General features: G+C 41.9%; 1 protein-coding gene across 2 annotated transcripts in view; it reads right to left on the bottom strand.

Annotated features, from left to right (window-relative positions):
* Positions 1–18,717, bottom strand: part of ULK4 (unc-51 like kinase 4) — a 290,018-nt gene that overhangs the window by 261,789 nt on the left and 9,512 nt on the right. For both annotated transcript variants that reach the window (XM_014534909.1, XM_005860404.2), the window contains exons 5-16: positions 18,294–18,456; positions 17,218–17,319; positions 16,381–16,464; positions 14,500–14,575; positions 12,057–12,149; positions 9,823–9,941; positions 9,597–9,666; positions 8,692–8,788; positions 7,960–8,064; positions 5,560–5,620; positions 3,778–3,959; positions 2,611–2,657 (exon numbers count right to left, since the gene is read on the bottom strand). In XM_014534909.1, the coding sequence (XP_014390395.1) occupies positions 2,611–2,657; positions 3,778–3,959; positions 5,560–5,620; positions 7,960–8,064; positions 8,692–8,788; positions 9,597–9,666; positions 9,823–9,941; positions 12,057–12,149; positions 14,500–14,575; positions 16,381–16,464; positions 17,218–17,319; positions 18,294–18,456 (1,199 nt within the window). The remainder of the gene's footprint in view (positions 1–2,610; positions 2,658–3,777; positions 3,960–5,559; positions 5,621–7,959; positions 8,065–8,691; positions 8,789–9,596; positions 9,667–9,822; positions 9,942–12,056; positions 12,150–14,499; positions 14,576–16,380; positions 16,465–17,217; positions 17,320–18,293; positions 18,457–18,717) is intronic.

Here is an 18,717-nt window from a genome sequence, read left to right as displayed (position 1 = left end):
AATTTATATGTATATTTTACCACAATTTATAAATTTGAATTTTATAATTATATGCAAATTATACTTCAGTAAAGTTGATTGACGAATCTGATAAATACCCACTGCTAAAGTTCTAACTAAAGGGCATCTTTATACACACTGACGGGGAATAATGTTGAGACAATCTTCCTAAAGAGCATTTTAGCAATTTTAACAAAAATATTTTATTGCCTTTTAGCCACTCATTCTAATTGTACAAATGTGCCCTAAGAGGTCAAAGAAAACAGATTTAAACACAACAATGTTCATTATTGCACTGTTTGTCATTTTTACTACCCCGACGCTCTATCCACTGAGCCAAACCGGTTACGGCTAAAGGGCATCTTTATACACACTTAAGGGGGATAATGTTGAGACAATATTCCTAAAGAGCATTTTAGCAATTTTAACAAAAATATTTTATTGCCTTTTAGCCACTCATTCTAATTGCACAAATGTGCCCTAAGAGGTCAAAGAAAACAGTTTAAACACAAAAATGTTCATTATTGCATTGTTTGTCATTTTTACTATCCCAAAACAGAGAAGAGTGTAAATGAATTGTCAGGCGTTCGTAGCATATTAAGAAAGAGGCATATCTTTAAAAAATACCTTAGACAAATAACTAATGACATTAAAATACATGTTATAATGGGAGAGAAACTTATAAAGGTATATGATGTTATTCTATTTTGTTTTCCCATATGTGAACAAAGCCAAGAAATAAACATACCTACTTCAACAGCGATTTCTCAGCTAAATTACGGACCTTTATCAAATGCTACCAGGGTGACAGGGCCTGGGTCAGAGAAGGCCTCACTGGATTAAGTAGTATTTGAATGGAGAGAATAAAAGAAAGCTTTAAGCAGGGGACGTGTCTACCTTTTCCTCAAAAGTGTTTAACAATTAAACTTCAATCTTGGGGGGGGGGGGGTTTAAACCAAAGAATGTATATGCATATCTGCATAACCCAAGGGCACAGCCAATGGTGTGGTGAAGCCTGGGAGTGGGGGGTGATACACAAATGGCTGGTGAGGGAGGGGGGATTGACGGAGGAGAAAAGGGGACATCTATAATACTTTCAGCAAAAAAGATATATATCTTTTTAATTTTAAATAGAAAAAAAAAGTTTTCTATAAAAAAAATGTTTTAAAGCAGTATTTGGAAAGGATTAAGAGAGTCTATTTTAAGAAGCCAGCAGGGGGCACCCCTTTCAAGGATATAATTTAAGTTTTAGCTGAAGTGTTAGGTTTTGATTTCTTTTTAATGACCATGGCACAAATCTTCTCAACGTTTTCCATGCTCAGCAATTACCTAAAAATCCTATTTTGTAATGCCAGATTTTACCTTGGGAGAGTGACATTAGACAATGTGTAAGAATAATTATCCACAAAAGCCTCTTGTGAACACTAGTGCGGCCCCACATTTTGCCAGCCTGGAAGAACAGCTAATATCCGACACCCCCACACTTCACAAAGCCCCTTCCTCTGCATGTTCCCACGGGCTTCTGCTGACAGTAACACAGATAAGCTTGATGATAACAACTACAACGTCCACACCCCGATACACGGACCCCCACTAAGAACCAGGCACCGTGCAAGGTATCGCACGTGCTTGCCTCATTCGAAGTGTCATTCTTACCAAAAACCGATGAGGTCGATACACTCCCCCCGTTTTGCAGATGAGGAAACTGAGCTCAGCAGTTAAAGCAAATTTGTCCGGGGGGGCAAGTCTCTGGCCCACACCCAGGTCTGTCTGCACCCGAACCCATGCGGCTCCATCGTCCCACACGGGCTGCCCAGGAAACAGACTCGGGAAGAGGCCGTCACCTCATCAAGTCTCACTGGCAACTAGAGCCCAGAGCGGTGATGGCGAACCTTTTGAGCTCGGCGTGTCAGCATTTTGAAAAACCCTAACTTAACTCTGGTGCCGTGTCACATACAGAAATTTTTGGATATTTGCAACCATAGTAAAACAAAGACTTATATTTTTTATATTTATTTTATATGTTTAAATGCCATTTAACAAAGAAAAACCAACCAAAAAAATGAGTTCGAGTGTCACCTCTGACACGCGTGTCATAGGTTCGCCATCACTGGCCCAGAGCCTTCTAACGCTTTAGCTGAGGTGCTTTTCACCACGGCGTGCCGTCTCCACAAGCAAGTACACATGCTCCCATCAGGAGCTGACAGATCATAATCTCACTCAACTTTAAACAACATCATAAGGAAGGTAGGTACTATGTAAAAGAAAGACAGTGGCGAGGGCAAACTCCTTAGGAGGCGTAACTAAATTCAAGCACAGGATCAGGGTTAAAAGTACTAGATAAAGAATACTCAAAAGAGTACGTTAATAATGTCTCCAGACAAGCTTTATATAATCCGAGAATTATAGTCATATCAGGATAAGGACTATTTTGAGATCTTTTTACACTTACTGTTGGGATGTCTAGAGAAACTGCCGGTGATTCAGTCATCATCACTGAGAATGTTTTATGATTAAGTATTTAGGACGACGTGCTTTTGATAAACATGTATGCTGTACTACTGAATAAAATAATGAAGAATAAGTTAATAAGATATAAATGTTACTTACATATCCCAGTTTGGAGCCATTCGTAAATGCTGGATTAGCAAGTGGAACTAGGATAAAAATGAAGACATACATTTCATTCATGAAACCACATAGAAAGTGACTGCGCGGTTAAAAAACCAGACTGCATACAACTGAGATGGGAATCCCGCACTAAGAAGTTAATTATTCACAAAAAAAGCAAAAGCACTGAGGATATGAATAAGCTAAAAATAAAAACTAAACACTACTTTCAGTTTCTCATACCCACTTATATTCCCTAAATGTGCCATAAACACACACCAAGTACCAAAAAAGTAACCTTAAAACTACAGTGGGGCCTTGACTTACGAGTGTCCCGACTAACGAGTTTTTCGAGATACGAGCCGTCTCTCGGCCGATTTTTTGCTTTGAGTTGCGAGCTAAAATTCGGGTTACGAGCCAGCTTCAGATACCCCACCGCTAGTTGGCGCAGCGAACGTCACAGTGAACACCACAACATCAGCCCAGCATCACGTGTCTCACTCGTTCAAAATTGATTTGACATACGAGTAATTTGAGTTATGAGCTCCGTCACGGAACGAATTAAACTCGTAAGTCAAGGCCCCACTGTATCCTGAAAGCAAATGACTTAATTTTCAAGCCAGTTCCCAATGAGGCCCCACTGTGGATAAAGCCCAGACATTGTAACTTCCTCCTGGGGTGACTTCCAAAGCTCTGCCCAACTCCTAGGGCCTCCCCCATGAACCAAGCCAGCCCGACAAACAGCATGACCAGGAGGAAAGTCTTAGGACTCAATGCCACCCTTCACTGTCGGATCAGAAACCTTGGGGTTTACCAGGTGGCCCAATAAAGGACCCTCTAGTCCACAGGGGCAGCTCATTCCACAGACTGATCTCTGTCCTATGATTTCAGATGTGAAAAATGTCACACAATTATTACAAGTCAACATAAAATGCAAGCCAGAGTATGAGCAAAACAAGTTCAAAATCACTGTCTATGCAACTGCTCTTAGACTTCAGGATGAAACAGAGGAGTTTTGACAAACCTATGATCTTGATAAATCCCCTTTTCATTGTAATTGGAATAATTTAGCTCTTGTTTCAATCTCTATAGATACACGAGTGACATGCAGAAGGCATGCTGCAAGGACCGTGCGAGGGGTCTTGCTGTCACAACGTAACCACCTACCAGGGGGGAATGCAGGAGCCGGGTGGCCACCTCCCTCTGGCCGGCCGCCACGCACAGGTAGCACAGGAGGTTCAGCTTGGCCCGGGAGGCGCCCATGGTCTTCTCGGGGCAGTCGATCTGTGAGCACACCTGTTGCAGAAAGTCGTTCCAATCCTGGTCTTTCAGGGACACTAACCTGTCCACTGCAGAGGAAAGGAAATACTGAAAGTGGGTCTCGTGAAAAAGCACCGAGAAGATATCTCGGGAGAAATGGAATGGAACAGGACTTCAAAAGCTGAGAGCGAAAAAGTCGTGACTTCACAACATCAAAATCCAAACTACTCCAAAGCTGACACTGTTCTCATTTACTCTTTTATACTCATTTCACTTTCTTCCACTAGAGACTTTTATAACTATGATGGGGAAAAAAAAAAAAGAGAGATGCCTCAAGGAGAATTATCCTGCAAATGAGAATAATACAAAACGCCAAGTTAAATAACATTGTATTATGAAAAAAAACAAGTCTTTCTGTAAATAAAGCAATCTAGCCTTAGAATATTGGAAAAGCCAAAGATTTTACAGTTGTTAAAAGGTTCCAATGAAATTACTATTCAACATCACAAGGTGAATACGAAAGCTGAAGTCACCTGGGATCCTGCCTCCACATCCCTACACAAACACAGGCCGAAACGAGGAAAGAGATGCCATCCCCAGTTAACAGGGCTGAGCAGATCTCCACCTTCAAACAAGATAAACTGCAACAGCCGTTTCCCAGAATAACTCAAAGTAAAGGGCAAAGGGGAAGGAATATTATTTTATAGTAATCCTCTACGTTTTCATCAATAGTGGTTCTATTTGGCATGGCTTATTTAAATTTGCCTATATTTTATGTTTTTAATTTACTTTGATTTTATTTCAAATCAGAGATTCTACTCTAGCCATGATGATGAAGTTTTTCAAATCTGGTTCAATAGCTTTATCAAATACAATACACCCAAATTTATGGTATAAAAACATTTCTGCCCTGGCCAGTGTGGCTCAGTTGGTTGGGCATTATCCCATGCACCGAAAGGTTGCTGGTTCTAGTCCCAGTCAGGACACATGCCTGGGTTGCTGGCTCAATCCCTGGTAGGGGGTGCGCAGGAGGCAATGGATTGATGACATCTCTCTAAATTTCTTTTTATTTTTTTAATTTCTGACGTTCACCCTAAATCAGACTTTCCAGTAGGTGAAAGGAAACATAACAATCTTCTTTTAAGTATCTCCATTTGCCGGAAGCCAGTCCATCCTTGCTGCTTGACACAGTCGCCCTTCTTCGCCGACTCCATCCACACCTTTGGGAACCCCTGGACCTGCTGGGGCTGGACCCCAACATCCATTCCCACACCATCCCCACAAAAGTGAACCATCTGGTCCCATTCTCAACTGCCCTGGCTTCCTTGAGTAGACTCTCAATTCTTCATTGTGGCCTCCAACCCTCCACACCCACAATAACACCACAAATGTTGGAAATTCAATGGGCTCTACCAGGGGAAGGGCAGGAGAAGGGCCCACCCACGTAACAGGAAAACCCACCCAGCTTTTCAGGAACTCTCCCACCCACAAGAGCACAGGGCAGCCCAGACTCAGCTGAGTATGGGCAAAAGCTGGCACAAATGGATTACAGGTTGTTTACAATTTGCATAGCACTGCCAAGAGGACAACCAGTTGGCAAGAAAATAGAAATTTAGCTATCTGTGAATAAAATATTCCATGTGCTGTTAAATGTCTGTCTGCAAAGTGTCTAAACCTTTATGAGCCTACCTGAATATGCTGGTAGATGCAATACTTTTGGATCAAATTTAATTGGTGGTTGTTTCATGATCTGTGGTTTAAAAAAGAAAAAAAAACACCTTTTGAGACAGACATTGGCTCCTGATTTATCGCCTAGATCAGATTATAAATTAGTGAGGACAGAAAGGAATGCTGTAAAATTTGTCACCTATAAGAATTCAACAGTGCCCTTTCGGATTAAAATATACAAATATGGATGATGATTTATAAAAATAAGATCATTTCCATTGATATTTGCAGCAAAATTAAGCTTCATAAAAGAGATGCCCTACTGCGGCTTACTTGTAAGCTAATTTACCTCTAGGTGAGAAATTTGGTCACTGAACAAAACACGTGCTGGGGACCTGCCAGGTCCCATGCTCAGTGTTAGGGGGACACACACACATACAGAAGACATGATCCTGTTGTCAGAGAGCTGCCACTCGGGTAACAACACAGACATTTGTTAAACAACAAAAAAACTGAAGTAACAGTGCAGAACAGGCAGGACATAATCAGACAAAACATCTCACGAGAGGAGTGTTTTTAAGCATTAGAGAAGGCAGCAAGCCCTTCTGGCTGATGTGGCCAGGACAGGGTTTATGAAGAGGAGGTAGGAGGTGGACTGAGGTCATAGGAATGGCCATGACTTGAAGGCTGAATTCAAGACCACATCGCTCCAGGAAGCTGTGACACCTCAATAGGAAAGCGCATGAGTCTGGAGCAGCTGGAGTCCTTCCTCTTGAGGCTTTTAATTAAATATTCAACCATCACCTTTCTATGTCTCACTTCTCCAAAATCCATAGTGCGTTTTTAAGGCCTTGGCTGGTAGTATTCTTGCCAGAAATAGACAACCTCATTCTTATCAAGAGAAAGCCTTCGACAAACCTAAGTGGAGGGACATTCTACAAAACACCTGACCACTTCCAAGTGTCAAGGTCATGAAGAACAGCAGAGGTCAGGAAATGACCAAAGGGCCGGGAAAGACAAGGACCGCCCGTAGGAGAGCAAGGAGACATAAACTGAAATGTGGGTCCAGGAACAGAAAAGGGGCATCAGGGTCACAGCTGGCAAAATTCGCACCGTGCTAACGTTAATCCCCTGGGTCTGCTAACCACCTGCGGTCCTGCAGGATGTTCACATTAGGAGAAACTGGGGAAAAGGTATATAGGGAGGAACGCTAATATTGTCTAACGTTTTTCTAGAAGTCTAAAATCAGTTCAAAATAAAAGCCTATAGTAATAATGTTTAAAAAACAGCTAACATTTCCCAGAAACAACCAAACGTGGCTATAAGATGAAATAAAAAAATAGAGAGAATATGGTTTTAAAAAATTCACAAATTGTTCTAGAAGGTCCACTGGGAAAACGCCCCATTGCCCATTAAATTTCATGTAATATCCAGTTATTCTGCCAGGTATCTAAACTCATAAAAAGAAGTCGCTCTGTTGTGAAAATCGCTGGGTGATCTATATTAAATGCTGTCTTTGTAGCAAATACGCACACATCCAACAACCCATTTACTCTAAACCAGAGCAATGTTCCCTGAAGATGAGAGGAAGATGAGATGAGAGGAAACGGTCACAAATTTACACAGAAAAAGACAGTTTAAAAAATTCACATACAGAATAGATAGTGGAGGAATGTGTTGGAGACTGGGCGTCAACAGAAAACAAAGGGACTGAGAAATGACATTTTTTCAAGGAAGGCACTCATCCCTAGTAACAGAGCATTGCTTTCCAAAGGACAGGAAGCGACAGGATTCCCCTGGGGTAGAAGTGAACCCAGAGTCCCCCAGCTCCCAGGGTCTGCCACCGCCCACCTGCGTCTGATAGCCTATGAGAGGGCGTGGTCTCTGTGATCGGCCCACCCAGCCACGCCTGGTGAGCGGTGCTCACTGCCATCTGCCTTCGTAACACCATCAACTAGAACAGTGGTTCTCAACCTTCTGGCCCTTTAAATAGTTCCTCATGTTGTGACCCAACCATAAAATTATTTTCATTGCTACTTCATAACTGTAATGTTGCTGTTATGAATCGTCATGTAAATATCTGATATGCAGGATGGTCTTAGGCGACCCCTGTGAAAGGGTCGTTCGACCGCCAAAGGGGTCTCGATCCACAGGTTGAGAACCGCTGAACTAGAACATCTGGAGTGATCCACGTTAAGCACGTGCTGAGAAAGGAAGGCCTCGAGGACTCAGGTCTGACACCGCCCAGGCAGGAAGGAGAGAGGGTTACAGACAGGGCGGGAGTTAGGCGTGTGGACATGTGTGTGGTTCGAACGAAATCCAAGCGGACGACAAGAGGAACAGAAATGAAAACATCACCCAGACTTCAGTCCTCAGTGAAATGGAAAACCCAGCCCTCGGGGGGTGGGGTGTTCTCCGCACCTTGGGATTGTCAATAATCGGCGTGACGACGAGTTCTGCGTCTGTGTAGATGAGCTCCCTCATCTGGGATTCCATGTCCTGCTGGCTCAAGTGCCCAACTGTGGTCTGAAACAACAACAAAAATTAGACTGTTTCTGTGCCTAATGAAGAGCTTTGAAAGACTGAACTAATAAGATGCTGAGCAAGGTCATCTCTAATGTACCTCAACTGATACTCAAAACACTTTGACAGGGATTATCATTTGATCTTCATATGGGTGAATTAAATGGGTGAATTACGTGGTACATCAATGATAGCTCAATGAAGCTGTATTTTAAAAAAAAAAAAACCTATATGCCCTAGCGGGTTTGGCTCAGTGGATAGAGTGTTGGCCTGTGAACTGAACGGTCCCAGGTTCGATTCTGGTCAAGGGCACATGCCCAGATTGTAGGCTCGTTCCCCAGTGGGGGGCTTGCGGAAGGCAGCTGATCAATGATTCTCTCTCATCATGGATGTTTCTATCTCTTTCCCCCTCTTCCTCTCTGAAATCAATTAAAAAATATATTTTTAAAAAAGTATAAAGCACCTCTCTCTTAAGTGTGCTTACTAGAAAAACCAATGATAAGGCAATGACTTAATTGTAAATTTTGTAATCACCAACATAGTTTGGGAACCAACTTGCAATTATTCTTTAGAATCTCTATATCTCATGTAAAACACACAAAAAACAAAAAACAATCCATCGCTGTTCACCTTGGTCAAAGGAGGCGCCTTCTGCGGTGAACTCTGGGTCACATCCACACCAGGACTTGACCCCACGGCAGTGCTGGTTCGCGGCGTAGGACGAGAACTGAAACACACACACCAGTGACCATTACTCACACGTCAGAAACTTTACCCTCCGCTTACTATATGCTGGAGAAAATAAAAACAGGTCTCCTGAAAAAGGGCAGAATACGTTAATTCTCTGTGATCTCATCATATAAAAAAACATTTAATCTTATCTGTGTTTACATGACTATTATTTTTATAACTTTTTAAAGTAATTCCCTGGCTAATTTTTTGTGTGTTTTTTTTGTTTACAGCTTCTATGCTCCACGCAGTATTTTCTGTTTTCACTGGAAACCTTACAACAATGATTTTATTATTCTTTAAATGTCTGCTGGTGTGAGCAGGATTAACGTAACAAAATACATCAGATATTCCACAAAGGATGAATATTCACAATTTTATTTCAGATGATGTTCAATATGGAAAGGTTTCTTGGTGCCTGCTGAGGAGTGCTATAAACCCACATCTACTTGTAATGACTCCGCCCACACCTGTCAATGGCCTCCGTGCCCCTGATGGGCCACTCCATTCCCCGCCCCACCCCCACCCCCAGTCTCTGATTTTCAGTTTTTCACATTTTAAGAAATTCACTTAGATCACCAGGGTCTTCTTTAGTAAACTCCTTCAAATTCCCAAATATCAGGATTCCCATTTCTCTTTCACTTACTTATCTGTTTGTTCATTCATTAAACAAGTACTGACTTAGCTCACAGGAAATGCCCGGGAGTATACAAAGCTTTTTTAAAATCCAGGACAACAGATGCTGTAATAAGATGTACTTTCATCCCCCGGCCGGGGACCCCTCACTGCTCTGTCACTTCACCCACCTGAGAAGGAACATGGACTCGTTCAGTTGACCCCCGAGAGTATTCTTAGGCCGCAGCTCAGCTGGATCTTCTGTGGCAGGAAAGGAGAACGTTAGCCATGAAGGAACAGGTACCATGAGCGGGGCACCCGCAGACAGGGACTGGGAGAGACAGACAGCACGAATGCGGAGGGAACTCTCCGACACGGCATTCTGGGCAGCACACACGTGCTCGGATGGAAGCCCACCTAGTCTCCAAGAGCGACTCGGCCGCTGACCACTCCTCTCCCCTCTGGCCTGTCCGCTCGGAGGGCTCCTCACAAGCTCCTTGGCATCTTGTGACCCGGAACATTCCATCATGTTTCTGCTGCTCAACAGGAGAAAGTCAACACAATCAAACTTACTTGTGAGCTTTCTACACAGCTTTCTGTGTCGAACAAGAGGGTGGAAATGATAACTAAATTACATGTGACATTTGGCAAAGCCATGGAGAAAAGCAGTATTTTTCATCGAGCAGTGACCATGAGCACCGCTACGAGCAGGACAGTGTGTGAAGAAGTCTCTACGCCTTCTCCCAGAAAAATAAATAGCAGCTGGCAGATTGGGGACGGAAACCAGAACTCAACGTAGCCGTGACCCAACATGAGTCTCCCTAGAGTTTCCCCTCCCGGTGCTGCCCAGCCTGGGCTCGAAGGCAGCGAGGAGACAGAGGAAGCCTGTCAGAAGCCCTCTGTTTCTGTTCCAAGGACAGGAAAGGGACCTCTTGGGTCAGGGCAGGGAAATCCCCTAGGTGTTCCTTTTCTTCTTCCGTTCTGTCCTGCCCCGGCCCCCAGGTAACCCTGAAGCAGGGGGCTGGGAACAGCAGCAGATTCTGGCCAGTGCCTAACACTCACAGAGGGGGTCATCCTCTTCTCTAACCAAAAAGCTACGGTCTCAAGAATGTGGGGCAAACCCCTGGGGCTCCACTCTCTTTCTCAACCTCTCTCACTGTCCTCCCGCCACTAGGCCACAAACACATCCAGCAAGACAAAAACTGTCACACACAATAACTTTATTGTGGGAATGCAAGGCTGGTTCAATATTTGAAAGCCAATTTATGAAAGAGTCCATAATGAGAATCTAAAGAAGAAAAACCACATGATCACATTACCCAATACATAAAGGCATTCAATAAAATTCAGTGTTCATTCAAACTGACAAAGGGCAGCGACAGAAACCTCCACCTCATCGTTCTTAATGGGGAAAGGCGCTTTCATCCTACAAGCAGAAACCAGGCAAGGATGTTCGTTTTCATCACTCCTGATTCAGTATCTTACTGGAAAAAAGTCCCAGCAAGGGCAATAAGGCAGAAAAAAGAAATAAAAGGCAAGGAGGTTAAAAAGGAAGATAACAAACTAAGGTCGGAGATATTCTGTGACTTGCTGACACTGCAGACCAGCGCCCAGTTCTCTGTAGCACCTAATACAATAGTGAAAGCATAACTGAAGCTCACTGGCTCAGAGAAACTCAAGTTTGGGAAAGACTTCAAATAGAATTCAGACTCCTCGATCCAAGACAATGAACTTGCCAAGATTAAAATTAAGGATCAGACAACCATTTATCACAATGAGGTAAGGAGGGGAAAAAGTCAATTATCAGAACTTTTATTCAGCTACTTCTCACCTGTTCTTTTCCAAATACCATCAATTTTGTAAGGGTCCTGGGCTAAGAAGATTTTTATAATAAAAACAAAGTATATTAGTCAAGATGAGCTCGGTTATGCTGTGGTGACATACAACCCCTCAAATGCCAGTGGCTCAGAATCTTGTAACTGTGTATCTTCCTCAGGCACAGACATGCAGGCTCTGCTGGGAAAGATATGCTCATCGAGGGCACTAAAGAGAGCTCGGTTATGCTGTGGTGACATACAACCCCTCAAACGCCAGTGGCTCAGAATCTTGTAACTGTTTATCTTCCTCAGGCACAGACATGCAGGCTGGTGGGAAATATATGCTCATCGAGGGCACTAAAGGCCCAGCCTGACAGCAACTCCATTGTGACAGTTTTCTTCCCAATGAACTCACCAGGAGAAGTGCAGCAGATCACACACTGGCTTTCAAGTTTCTATCCAGAAATAACACACGTCACTTCTGCTCACATTCCATTAGCCAGAGCAAGTCATGTGACTGCACCGAACTGAAAAGGGGGCAATGAGACCCTACCCCATGCTTGCAAGATGGGAAGCCACTTGTAGCTGGTAAACAGAACTGATAACTACCATACTAAATCAACGACTCGAGTTGAAACGACTGATCGGAAAACCCGCAAAATCAAGAACACAAAAATGTCATGACGAAACTCTTTCAACAACCCTTGAACAAACGCTTGATTTTTCTACTAGGAAAGCACAGAAATTCTTGTCATTGATGCTGCGTCATTAGAACACTAATGCGTAGGAGTGTTTGGCAGCCATGCCCCCCACACAAAGATAAGCTGATCCTACCTGACGCTGGAGTCCTCGGTGCTCGAGTCCTGATCTCTTCTAGTAAAAGCATCCTTCCAAAATGGATGCCGCAGCAGGCCTGCCCAAGTTAATCTGTATAAAACACAAACGTTAAAATTCTGTTAACATGATTCCCAGGGGAAAGTCACAGGACATGTCCCAGTTACAGGAATCAGATCTTATCATTTATAAATATCTCCATGTAAATGCACCTCTGAGATCGTGCGATACTTTACTCTTTCATTCCAGTACGCAACTGACCTCTCAAACAGCAACCGATAATTCAGAAATAATTCAGAGGCCTCACATGGTGCAGAATGAAAGGGTCTGACAACTAAGTATTGAAAGTCTCAGGGTTCATATCCAGGAAGCCTGATGAAAACATTTTGGGTTCTCAATGAAGAAATCTATCAATTAATTTAAAAATGTAAAGCAAATAGATCACATATTATCAACCTATAATTCTGCTCCAAGACAGGCTTGATTATTCTAGGGCACCCTGCCTGTTTTACACATTTCATTTGTGGGACTTCAATCCTATAACTTCATTCAGAAATAAACAAGAATATCAACTTCATGACTATATACAGTCACATCTCTATTTAGGTGCCAAAATGTTGTCTAGCTACATTAACTGTTGTCACCCACATGAAAGTGACTTTTGGCTCTATCTACAACCCAGACTCACTCTCAAAGCATTACGTTTTACTACTAATAGATTATTATACCTCCAGGTATACTCATCAGATTCAAAAAAGGTTAAACCTGACTGAAATTTTAAAACAAAAGAAGAAAATAGCTTATATTTAATTAATTTAATCGTTCAACATTTCTGAATTGAAGTGAAAACTACTTTAATCAAAATTAAAACTCTAATGATAAAAAAGAAGAATTTACAACTATATATACAAGGGCTCTTAAAATTCACTCATGGAGAAATAAAATTGCCAGTAAAATGGAATTTCTTTTCCATTCATAAGATTGGCAAAAACATGTAAGATCAGCAAAGCCCTTGGCAGGTAACTGGTGGGGAAAGAGCTTCCTAGCGTTGCTGAACGTGGAAACCATTTCGAACATGTTCCCCAAATGCAGCAAACGTATCACACTTTTAAATGCTCTTCGCGTTTGGCCAGCATTTATCCAAAAGGGATAACTGCCCAAGTGAATAACAAAACATACTCAAAGGCTATTTCCTGTAGCAGTGTGTATGGTATTCTCAATCAAGACACACTCAGTGTTTATTGCTATTATAGGTTATCATGTATACACTGCAGCCAGTCAAAGTGACTAAGTAGATATAACCCGGCCGGCGTGGCTCAGTGGTTGAGCGTCGACCTATGAATCAGAAGGTCATGGTTTGATTCCAGGTCAGAGCACATGCCCAGATTGCAGACTTGATCCCCAGTAGGGGGCGTGCAGGAGGCAGCCAATCAATGATTCTCTCTCATCACTGATGTTTCTCTCTCTCTCTCCCCTCTCCTTTCCTCTCTGAAATCAATAAAATATATATTTAAAAAAGAAAAAAATGACTAAGCAAACAGAGAGAGAAAAAAGTAGCTGGTCTGGTGGTCTCATTTGTGCAAAAAAAAAAAAAAGCATACAATATAGAGATATAAATAGGTAGAAATGTAGGTATATCATCCTAAATAAAGTATCCTTAAGCCTATCAAAAGATGTCTGGAAGATTACCAACCAAAATAACACTAATCCTAAAGGCATTCTATTATAAGCATGGGAGGTTTGTCCTAAAACTTATACAAGAACAGCTTTTCCTTCTGCAAGTTCTCTCTTACATTTAACGAAGATGGAGAACGGAGTGTTTTATTTGCTATGTGAAATATTCTCATTATTTTACACTGAGGCAGAGACCCAAATACTTGCTTCACAACGGTGTCCCCACTCCCTTTTCCTGCAGTTACCTAGTGGCAGAACCCGAACTAGGAACCAACTGCTCTTGACCCCCAGGCCAGGGAAACCCCCTCCCCACGCTGCAACACAGAAATGTCACACTGTGCAATTTTCCTGTCACTTGATGTCTCCATGATGACGGGAGTATCATAAAAATATATCGCATTAAAATACCACCCAGTTAGTGTTATTACATCAGCCATCTCGACAGTACCCTCCCTAGTCCAACAGTCAAAGGGAGCTTTAGCCTGAAGTCTCCAATGGAAAGAACTAAGCTGCTGGAATTCAGGAGTTACAAGAAAATCCATCAAGGTATTAGGCAACTATTGAATACATTAAAGGAGAAAATGACTTAAAATTCCTCATCATTAAAAACACGGGCAAAGAAAAACCCTGAGTGTCAACTCAGATTTCCTTTTGTAAAAAGTAGTTTGAACCCCTCTGTGTGTATGAAGAACAGTGCCATTCCAGAAGTGCATGAAAGAAAAAAACAGATCCCGCTCATCGTTCATATTACAATACCATCCACGCAGACCTTTTCTGTGGATCCTTTTGAAGCAAACCATCCAGCAAATTCACAAAATCTGGAGACGCTTTAGGAAGAGAAGAATCTGCACACAAATTAAGTCCCAAAAATGAAAAAAAAAGTGATAAGGAGATGAATACGTACCCTATATCAACATTTAAAGTCATGGAACTTTAAGCACATAAATTCTTTTAAAGAGAACACTCAGTCTATTAATAACAATTAAGCTTCCATTTACATAGAGGGGAGAGGGGCACAATTTTTTTTAATATCTTTTCCCTATACTACAGAAAACTAAGTTTCGACCAACTTCTAAAATTACTTGATTGTCTAACCCCAGTAAGGATTACTGGCCTAACAAACTCATAACCTTGTCTCCCACTAGTAATTATGCCCCATTTTCTGAGGCATTATTATTAATTTGACCAACTTTGCTGTAATATACTATGATTAGAATACTTGTAATTCCTTTTATTTTTAGCAGGAAAAATAATAAGCATCACATTATGATATTGTCCAATTGTCTTAATCTCCAAACTTTGCCTTTTTAAATTACAGATACACACACACCATGGCCCAATTATCAGTCATGGCTAAAATGAGAAGCCATGAAGACAATGGCCCAAGACATGGCCAGGCACTGTCAGGCACTCTGGCCACCGTGTGATGAAGGACTGTGAGATAGCGAGCTTGGGCCACCAGTGGTACCCTGACCAGACCTTTGGCACCTCATTTCCAGGTTTCTTCCCTGCATAAAAACCTTTAACTTATAGGAGAAAACAATAATCAATATTGTATTGAAAAGTCATCAGGAGAAATACGAATGACTGATTTCTACAAAAAATAAGACTACGTTAATGAAAGGGAAAAAATACATCATTTTGTTTTAAGAAATACAGATTATTTTCAAAATATCAAGAGTTTTGTTTTTTTCACCTGGGGTGATTCTTGAAAAATTGAAAATATCCTGTATTCCTATTTCTTCCATGAATGACTTCCGATTTTTTTTTTCTCTTAAAAACTCCCACTATAGCCTAAACCGGTTTGGCTCAGTGGATAGAGCGTCCGCCTTCTGACTGAAAGGTCCCAGGTTCGAGTCCGGTCAAGGGCATGTACCTGAGTTGCGGGCACATCCCTAGTAGGAGATGTGCAGGAGGCAGCTGATTGATGTTTCTCTCTCATCGATGTTTCTAGCTCTCTATCTCTCTCCCTTCCTCTCTGTAAAAAATCAATAAAATATATTAAAAAAAAAAAAACTCCCACTATTATTTTTTGTAAAGTTCCGTTTTCGTTTATGTGGCTTAAGATTCACTTTTCTTGTGGTGTAGAGCAAAGTGCTTTATTACGTTTGTATCTGCTTTTGTTTTTCTTTCCTTTCCTTAAAGTTGTTAACAGTAGATGGTTATATTAACCATAATTTGTGTGATTAAAATCCTGACACTTAAAATACTACACTATCTCTCCTTCCAAAGGCTCTAACAACTTGTCAGGGCAGCATTCTGATCAAGACCAGGGCTGAGAACGCCCAATTCGTTACTATGCAAACACTAACCAGGCATAACTACAAAGGACGTGAGTCCAAATTAGGTAAACGACACAGAGACAAAATAATAAATAAAAGTCTGACTTCTCAATCTGTAAGCCAGACATCTCTTGATATAGGAGGGCAAAGTAATTCGTGATTTTAAATGAGGGAAACTACTACTTTTCCATTTAAGTATCTAAAAAAAAAAAATGGCAAAGGGAACGCTAACATTTCTAAAAATAACAATTAGGGAACATTTATAAAATGTAAATTGGGAAGTTATGAATCAATAAAAATAGACAACAAAAGTGCACCTGTAGTCAGTGTAAAGTGTAAATTAACTGCATTTATAACAAAAATCCTACCTTTTGGAATAGGTGGCGAAGGATCTTTATGAATAATCTTTTCAATTACTTCTGAAACACTTTCTGAGAAGAATGGAGGTTTTCCTGAAATTACATGAAAACTTGTCAATTAAATACGTCTGTCATCACCAATAATTCTAAAAAAAAAAACAACCCAACTGCAGATAGTTCAGCATTACACAATTTACAAATGCATATATAGCGATAACTAATTACTGAATGTCTAGTATACACCAGGCACACTATGTATTTTTATATTTCTATAATTCAAAATCTGTCACCCCAACCAATATACAAATTCACATATGGAACCTACCAGGACCCATGGTTTACGTGGGCTACTGGACACTTGGGAATAATTCAGTCACAGGTACCTTTACAAGAATTTCTACTAATAAGCACAGCTCTTTAATAGCTAGGCACATTTCAACATTCCAGATCATCACGAAAAATACCTATCGGTCAAAAAGGTCCTAAGGACCTGAATGTGCCTAGACTCCAAGTACTCCAGCCAAAATCATATAGACAGAAATTAGAAAAACCAGCCTTTGCCCGGCTGGTGTGGCTCAGTAGTTGAGCAGCGACCTATGAACCAGGAGGTCACGGTTCAATTCTCAGTCAGGGCACATGCCCAGCGGGGGACGTACAGGAGGCAGCCAATCAATGATTCTCTCTCTCCCTTCCTCTCTGAAATCAATAAAAAATATATTTTTAAAAAATTAAGTTAAAATAATAAGCAGCCTTTTCACATCTTAGAGGTAAAATGTTTACAAACTACAGATTTCACCTTTGTGTTTATCCAGCTGTTAACTTGAAAATGAAGCAGAAAGTAATCACCTGAGAACATCTCATACAGCAGACAGCCCAAAGACCAGAGGTCGCTGGCGACGGAGAAGTCGGTGCCCTTCACAATTTCGGGTGCTGTGTAAGCAAGCGATCCTAAACACAAAGTACAAACAGCAGCTTCCTTAGGAGTTTGTATTGTTCTCACCACAAACCCACCTGGGAGAGACCCGACGAGGTAAAAATGAGGAGAATATGCACGTGCACATAACTTCATGTGCATTTCACACGGTTTAATGTTTCCTAATGGTAAGGTTCCATTTTACCAGGATATGTCAAAATATAAACAGAGTTATTTCAAAAACCCAGCTCAGTCAGAGGCGTGGCACATATAGGCATATTTATCCTCTTTGAAATTAACAATTTAAATAGTCCAAAGAAAAGCAGCTCTGGTTAGAATATCTTGGACAGGATGTGTTAAGTTACGCAGCAGTAACACCCCACATTCCCCCGGGATTTACAGCAAAGCTTATTTATCGTGCAAACCACAGTGCGGCCCAGGTCAGCCGAGGGCTGATGCTCAGACACTCAAAGACCGGGGCTGACGGAGGCTCCGCCCCCAGACACCCCCTCAGTCATCGAGGCACAGACAGCACCCAGCACTGCACACTGGCTCAACTACAGCTAACACCCCAGGACGCAGCTCACTGTCAAAACCACCGCCCAAGAGTGAACCCCTAAAAGTCTTCCTTAATTGCAAGTATCAGCTGCTCAAGCATGTGAAACAAATAACTACGGAGCCAGTAGCGTGTGCCAGGCACTGTGCCAAGTGCAGAGGATACGGCCAGGAGTGAGGCAAAACCCCTGCTGCTGATGTTCTGACGTGTGGTCAGGGACATACAGAGGTCAGGATGAGATCCGGGCTATCAGGGGTTCCGGTGCCTACACAGCATTCGATCCTCATGGAAAAGCTTAGGCCGTCGACAAAGCCATCCCTGTATCCGGACTTCTCCTCGTCATTGTTATTTTGCATCCATTATTTGACTAGCAAAATAAAACGTCAACATCATCCGCTAACGTGACCTGGGTGGCCCACAACGAGCGTTAGGATCTAAAAGCTCTCCACGTACCTCGGGTTCTACTTTTCATATTTTTCTTCAGTACATGTTCCCCACTATCACCTCCTCCTTCTTCTGTTGCCATCAAAGCAAAGAAGTCTTCCAAATTTTCACCTTCCACTTTTGCCAGGCAGAAATTACTAAACTTCAACGTGCCGGGCCCTTCCAAGAGAATCTATACAGATTAAAAATGAACATGGTCAGCACCTGACCCAATTTACACTTCCATCAGCACCTCATAATCTCACTAAAGCACTTTGAAGCATTTCTTGCTTCATCACAACTTAGAAAATTAAATGCTTACGTGTTTTGTTTTGTTTTTTAAAAAGAAGCTAAAGAGCCGAAACCGGTTTGGCTCAGTGGATAGAGCGTCGGCCTGTGGACTGAAGGGTCCCGGGTTCGATTCCGGTCAAGGGCATGTACCTTGGTTGCGGGC

Source organism: Myotis brandtii, unplaced genomic scaffold (genome assembly GCF_000412655.1).
Source record: "Myotis brandtii unplaced genomic scaffold, ASM41265v1 scaffold134, whole genome shotgun sequence".
Taxonomy (NCBI): Eukaryota; Metazoa; Chordata; class Mammalia; order Chiroptera; family Vespertilionidae; genus Myotis; species Myotis brandtii.
This window is presented reverse-complemented; position numbering and strand designations above follow the sequence as displayed.